This window comes from Rhagoletis pomonella, unplaced genomic scaffold (assembly GCF_013731165.1).
Source record: "Rhagoletis pomonella isolate Grant_MI unplaced genomic scaffold, Rhpom_1.0 Rhpom_scaffold_00012, whole genome shotgun sequence".
Lineage (NCBI taxonomy): Eukaryota > Metazoa > Arthropoda > Insecta > Diptera > Tephritidae > Rhagoletis > Rhagoletis pomonella.
Genome location: NW_023458566.1, coordinates 8333736 through 8341100, shown reverse-complemented (window position 1 = coordinate 8341100; position 7365 = coordinate 8333736). Strand labels below are relative to the sequence as shown.

At 37.6% G+C, this 7365-nt stretch overlaps 1 protein-coding gene across 1 annotated transcript; it reads left to right on the top strand.

Moving 5' to 3' along the window:
* The first annotated feature begins 5852 nt into the window (after positions 1 to 5852).
* LOC118747567 lies at positions 5853 to 6399 on the top strand. The gene is made up of 2 exons (XM_036481617.1): positions 5853 to 5864; positions 5947 to 6399. Exons 1-2 carry the CDS (start codon positions 5853 to 5855, stop codon positions 6397 to 6399), a joined length of 465 nt encoding a protein of 154 aa, XP_036337510.1.
* The last annotated feature ends 966 nt before the right edge of the window (positions 6400 to 7365 follow it).

Here is a 7365-nt window from a genome sequence, read left to right as displayed (position 1 = left end):
AACATTCGTAGATTATGTAGAAATAAAACAGACTAAAAGCAAAATGAAAACAGTAGCCTGAGTCCCTTCTTTCTGCGCGCGTTTTTCTACATTAATTCCGACAATAAAAAACTATGTCTGATCAATGCAGCTGGCATTAATCGTAGTTGTATAACAGTTATTTTTTTTTTGTAGCTATTTATTTTAGTTTTAATATTTCAGTGACGGTGCTAATGAAATGCTAATTTGGTGTAATGAAAGTTGGACGCGCCTATAACATCGCACCACTCTAAACTAGCAACACTTGATATGTTTTTACCTTACAATTGACCAACCAGCCATGGAATGGAAATAAAACAAGAGTACTAGCTTGGACTGAATTAATAACTGTTGCTTTTACACAATAATTTGTTTCAATTTACGATGTGACCGCATGAGAAATTTGTAGCAATTGAGTCATATAGTGTGGCATTTTTTTTCTTGTCATATTGCAAGACAAGTGCAAAAAAAAAATATGTGTAAGTTAGTAATAAAGTAATTGGACTGGTAGTGGCAGACGCTGAAGGTCACTCGCCTATAAAACGATGGATAATTTTATGGCTTAAAGTAGTAATTAGTTAGTTGATAGTGGAAGCTAGGAAAAAAAAAGTAAAATTAATGCGCAACAAATTGAGTCAATTACTTAGTTGTTAATTTTTTCCGCAAAGAACGCAATGAGTCTATGCATTTTCATACATATATTTTATTAATCTATATTTAAATTATGTAGCGTTGCTTCCGAATAAAAAAACCTGCCTTTCAGTTTATTAAAAACATAATTAAATTAATTTAATAGAATTCTTTGTGGTTTCACGATTTCGCCATTATAGTTGCGTATGTTTTTCAAAAGCAAAACTTTACAGCGTTTAACTAAGTAATTTTATTCAAGTTATGCGCACTAGGGTGATCGTAAACTGCTAATGACTTTCAATTTAGGCAAGATTTACTGTATCCAGTTAGATGCAAAAGCTAAAAAAATATTTCCTATCATAAATGCTGAAAGTACCAGGTTGACCGAGCTTTGCTCAGAATACATATACTTTTTAAGATTTTCATGGTTTGAGTTTCAAATACTGGTCATTTGGATAACTTTCAAAATAGTATTTTGGAATAAATAAAAAAATGGCCTTTTATTACTTATAAAGTAGGTAAATTTCTTACTTTAAAAATTAGGTGGCAACCCTGTATATAAATACGCTGGGATGAATAGTACGCGTATTTGTGCTCTGTGTGCATATAAAACAAATATATTGAAATTAACAAAATACTTGTATTACAAAAAAACGTGACAACCCTCAACGAAAATATTTTCTTATTAAAGTTCTCAAAAATACCTTTCATTTGATACCCACACTGGGATATTTTAGCTAAATTTTGTGGAATGGAAAATAAGTGGCAACCTAATATTAATATTCTAAGGATAACAAATATTATATAAGCAAAGCATTATTTAGAGCCTTATGTTAGTATTCAAGAATAGTAGTATTGTACTTTTGTTTTCTGAACAAAAAGTTAAATACATATGCGATTCAAAATAGGTGGCAACCTTATCGAAATATATTTCAAATTAATAATATTATTTTTTATATAAAATGCAACTAATTTTGAATGGGTGGCAACCTCATACGAGCATTTTTGGTGATAATACCCATTTAGAGATACTTACAAGAAAGTATAAAACACTTTGGTTATACCAAACGAGATAAATGAGTTCCGCCCAAGCCTCAAGTTTGAAGGGACGTTTTTAGGTGAACAGCGCTACAAGTACAAAGCCTTCTATAGCCATGCATTCGTGCGAGAGTGCCATAGGTAGTGAGCACCATTATTCGACGCTGGATTTACAAAGCTGTCGCTAGACCAGTTCTGCTGCATGGAGGAGCCTGCTGTTAGTAATATGACCGACCGCAGCAACACCGAATGCAAAGCGTTATTAATCCTTTAGATCCTGGTGTTTGTTGATTCTTCCGATCTATTTTGGAATAAATTTCGTTCGAAAAATGACAAAGCCGAAACTGGTCTATCGCCAAATAAAATTTGACAAGGTTCCAAAATACATACATCGTCTTTTTAGATATCCTGGCACTGGATCTGGTAGCACAGCAAGGTTATATTGTTCCCCATCCAACATTGAAGGGAAGCACCCTTAGGTCTTCATTGACTCATTGTGATACTCTAATATCAGCTCCTTACAGTCTTCTTCTCCCTAAAGTTAAACCAAATCGTCGCTCTGATGAGGGCTTCAAAATTGTAGCGGAGCTCAGTACTGGCAGCCAGTCATAAAAGTATTGATTGAGTGAATGTCGGAAGACCCTCGCCGACACGGAGCAGTGATATATATAGATAATATTCCACTCTCTCAATTTCATCCATGTCGTAACAATTATGGAAGAAGGCATTCGACTGCAGACCCTTTCATATATATCCATCCATCCATCGAAGGTTATTGCCTTATGAGAAAACAAGCGCCACGTATATGGATATCGCCTCGTAGATACTTTCAAAACTGCAAAAACTGAGGGACGGTGGAGGAGTATCTGTAATTTTCCAGAAGAAGGTTGCAGCGGCTTCCTTTAACGACCTTTGTGGATCGATGAATAGAAATCTAAATTGTCTGATGGAATCTACCAGGCGGCCTTTAATGGTTTAGCAAGATTTTAAGTCGTAGTAAAGATCACAATGGGTCTTCAATTTTAAACCTAAGTATGTCGTTACCACCGAACAAAGTTTAAGGCACATAAGTTTATTAGGATGGTCCAAAATAAGTAAAGTCAGAATTTTGATGCTCTCACCCCCTAGAGTTGTTCTATAAAATAGTTGTCTGCCATATAAAACACATGGAAACCTTTGCGCGCTTTGAGCGACCTCTAAATATTTTTTTGATTTCAAAATAAAAAAACAGGGGTATATTTTTTTTGGTATAGAACAATCCTAGCATTTAGCATTTTTCACGTACATTTTTGGACCACCCCAAAATACACACATCAAAATTCTGGCCACCCTGATAATGGCACACAATACAATACGCATACATATTTACATTCAAATTTACTCCACAAAACAAACAAAAATCTACAAACCTTTTTGCCACACTTTGCCAGTACGAGGTGTTTGTGGCAAAAACATTTGTATATGCTAATTTTCTATCATAAATTTTGCTACGCAGCTGGTATTTTTTGCCGCTCATCTTCAAACATTCGCACACAACTTGTACGGTTACTTTGATTTAGTACGTTAACCGACGAGTTTCAAAAGCGTTCAGCAGCTGATGCGCAAATGTGTGAAGAAACAAAATAAAAAATTGTGAGGTACGCTGCTTTTTCGAATGATATACGGAAGAACGAAAAGTGATTTACAGAGTTTTGGAGTTCAATGATGCCCTGCGAACATTAAGCGAAATGTGTCTATACAGTGGTATGTGAGAAATTTTTGGCAATGATATGAAAACAAAATCACTTTAGTTATAAATATAAATCTTGTTCACTCTTGATAAAATTGTTTTTAAGTTAAAGTTCTAACTCCCAGTTTTTAGTCAAGTTCAAGGTTGCCTATAGTTTGTTCATTCTGCACGCTGTGGTCAACAAAAAAAATCAATATCATTAATCACTTCTTAATTCACTTTCGTTTAGTTAATAGCACTCTCTTTTGTACTTTATTAGCTAATAGTTCAGACATTCTCGTCAATACATACATATGTATGTACACACATCGTGCATGCTATGTATCTACTCTCATGCATGCATACATAGTATGTAGATGTAAAAAAGTCAGTTCAACCGACAAACGATTAAGAGATCTTATTGAACATTAAAAACCAAGACCAGAATGGAACATAAAATTATAGCAGTGAATACGGAGAGCCTCAAGCATGCCAAACGTAATGCCATATAATTAAAAATCCAATATCCATTAAATGTTAAAAGCTGTTGTGTCGCCTTTAGATAATAGCCTAACTCGAAAATGCCAGCGCATTATAGGGTGAGAAGATTTTCAATGTTACATATGCATTTACCAATTAACTAGTTAATAACAAATATAGTTACAAAATAGATAAAACATTTTCTAGTTTGGACTTTTGTGCTTTTGCCAGCCGATAAAAATTTGGTTTAAAAATTCCCCATCCTGCATTTGCTTGAAGTACGCCCTAACTCAGTCAATTTTCCAAGAACGCCCTACCTCAATGCAAATTCAATATATCTTCAGCTGGGATAGGGCGTCTTTGAACCATTTGTTGCGACAGGGCGTTCTTCAACCAAATTTTGACAACGGTCATTTTTAAATCAAACTATTACATAGAGCGTTCTTCGACCAAGTTTTGAAATTGCATGTCCAATGCCGACTAAAGCCCTAGAGACCTTGCTCCATTTTCTACCTGTGGCTGATCGATTCTCCTATTAATCTACATGCAGTACCTATAGGCCAGGCAGCTATCAGAGCACTTAATTGGGAATGTAGACGCACTCTAAATGAGCTGGCAAGAAGTTACTCTACTCAAATTGTATGCGGGCCAGGTCATAGGGACATACCGGGCAACTGTGCTGCGGACGAGCTGGCACGGAAAGGAACCCTACTGTCTGCGATCATTACCGCTCGTAATGCGGGAACTCCGCTGTCTTCTCGTAAACTCTGGCTGCATAATAACTTTATCGAACGGGCAAATGCAAAATGGGCTGCGGAGCCCACGTGCAGAATAGCGAGACACATCTGGCTTAGGTTAGATAAGCGTAGATCTCGCCCTCTTTTCCGTTTGGAGCGACCAATGCTCCGCCATGTTATTGGAATTCTCACCGGGCACTGACTTATGCGAACCCACGCTGCCAGGATTGGTTTGCAGCCAAACGATTACTGTCGTAGCTGCCGCGATGAGGAGGAAATCGAAAGCGTGGAGCATAACCTATGCTACTGTCCCGCTTTGACAAGGGCTCGTCAACGTGCGCTCCTTCGCTATTCTTTGAGTGTCTGGGTGAAATGGACCCGGCAAGTAACTACGATTTTAAACGCTTCATCAGAGCTACAAATTAGTTCAATTTCTGGAGTAGGAGGAGGGACGCTAAGAGTCTCTAATATGGCAGCACAATGAGCCCATGGAGGCCTAAATGTGCCTTGTATACGTATATATTTACTAATTTCATTTCACATAGGCATTATTTGTGGCAAAGACTTGAGTGCAGTAGTGTGCTGCGCACTTTAGATTTACCTAAAAAAATTCCAGGAAGTAAAACATTGCATTGCTGAAATTAAATTAAGATGAAGTAAGCAAATGAGCAAATTTGTATTTAATATTAGTGCAGTAATATACATCATTATAATTAAAATTAATGCTACTATAAGTTTGACAGAAGGTTATTCACACACATTTTATTATACGCCCCAAAGTGCTAACTGGCCACTGTCTGCTGCTCGCTCGTCTTCAATGAAAATATTTCATGCGACTTTTTCTTTTGTTTTAAGTAGCTTCACAGCTACTAATTTGTTAACTTGGTCAGTTACACTGCTGACCTACAACTAGATATACAAATAAATTGTGGGAGTTGTGCGAAGTCGTTTGTTCCTCTTCAGTGCACAGCGTCAGCTAGACTCGCTTAGACTGCTTTACGCATTTTGCTAAATTATGGTTCCATTGTGATGTGGAGTGTAGTATTGTTGTAGTAGATCAGAGTTTTTTATGTTTTCAAAAACTTCTTACTACGAGGAAAGGGCAAAAGAAAAATGTATTTGCATGCTTTGAAAAAACCGCGCGAGCCATTTACTAATATAAAATAGAAGACGATAGCCAAATTTGGCACAGTTTTCCGGCAGCAGTCACATTAGCACCATTACCAAGAAACGAGATCAAAATGAGGAGATTTGTAAGTTTCCCACAAAGTGAAAAAATAATTCTTGCAATTTTTTAATACATCCTTAATAAATGAATCCCCTTTTCCTACACAGTCTGTATTGCTCGCCACCATCCTCGCGCTGGTGGTCACGGAAGCGCGTCCCAGTCTAAAATATCTACCAAGTGTAGCAGAGCATGTGGAATATACGCCCACCGTTGTAGGACACACCGTACACTCCGTGCCCACCGCAGTTTCGCATCAGAGTCAAACGATTGTACACGAGAAACGTCCCTACCTGCGTCCCATAGTGGAACATACGCCAATCATCAAAACATACACGCCCATTGTGAAGACCTACTCGCCCATTATCAAGACGTATACGCCCAGTACAAGCGTCGCATGGCCGCCAGTTTCATATGCACCTGTGTATCCATCATCAGCACACTTGGGTTTATATGATGGCTGGAGTTCGCCCAGCTTGAAGAGTGTTTATGGTGGTTGGAGTTCAGGTTGGAAGCCAAGTGTAGCCTATGAGGATTGGGATGCATGGGCGCTTAAAAAGTGAATACTACATGCTAGTACAAGATGGAGAGTTAAGTGAAAATTTAGTGTCAAATGAAATGTTAATGCTTAATATTGTAACAATGAAAATGTGATCGAACTAAAGTTAATTTGTACGACTACTTACAAGCGCAGTGAATGAAACTTGAAAGACCACAAATCGCGTTTTCGTTCAAAACCAAAAGGAAAATAATATTGAAGATCTTAATTTTCTAACAAAGCCATTCTGAACTAAAAATGGTTCGGAGAGGCACTGCGCTATTTTTACTGAGCTGGTGGTGTTTCTAAAGGCCATTTTCAACAGCCATATTTGCTTCAAGACGTTCGCCATAGCCGATTGGTTAGAGCTGCCTTCTTCCACACGGTGGTGTCTAGGTTCGATTTCTATTCCGAGCAATAGCCAAACAAAAGGTTTCTTCTAATAGGGGGCAGTCCTCGGCAGGCAATAGCAAACCTCCGAGTGTATTTCTGCCATAGTTAAAATAGCTAAGAGTTGCTAAATACTGTGATCTAAAATAGCCCCAAAGGTCCACAAATCCCGATATAGTCCTGAAAGTCCCAAACAGTCCCGAAAATACCGAAGTAGTCCCAAAGACCTGAAAAAGTCGCGAAAATCCAAAAATTCTTTTTTTCATGCTAGCTAAAGAGCAAGTATTTAATACTAAATCAAGTCATAAGAACTGAGCACTTTTGTATTCAGTATTTAGTGAAGCCAAGGTATCTAAGTACTTTTGCAAACGATGTTTCGTTAGGTGCAACTAACTACAGTTTTGCTAAGTGTTTTCCTCCAATTTATGAGCACCGTTTTACGCGGAACGGCAAATGGATTTAATGACAGCCTTTTTCTTGTCAGAAGGACGATCGCTATTTTAAAACAACTTTTTCCTAATTTAGATGTTGCTCAGACCAGGGAACGAACCCAAGTCCTGCGGAGTGGCACCTACTTAGTATTTAGTGCTGTGAAAATAAG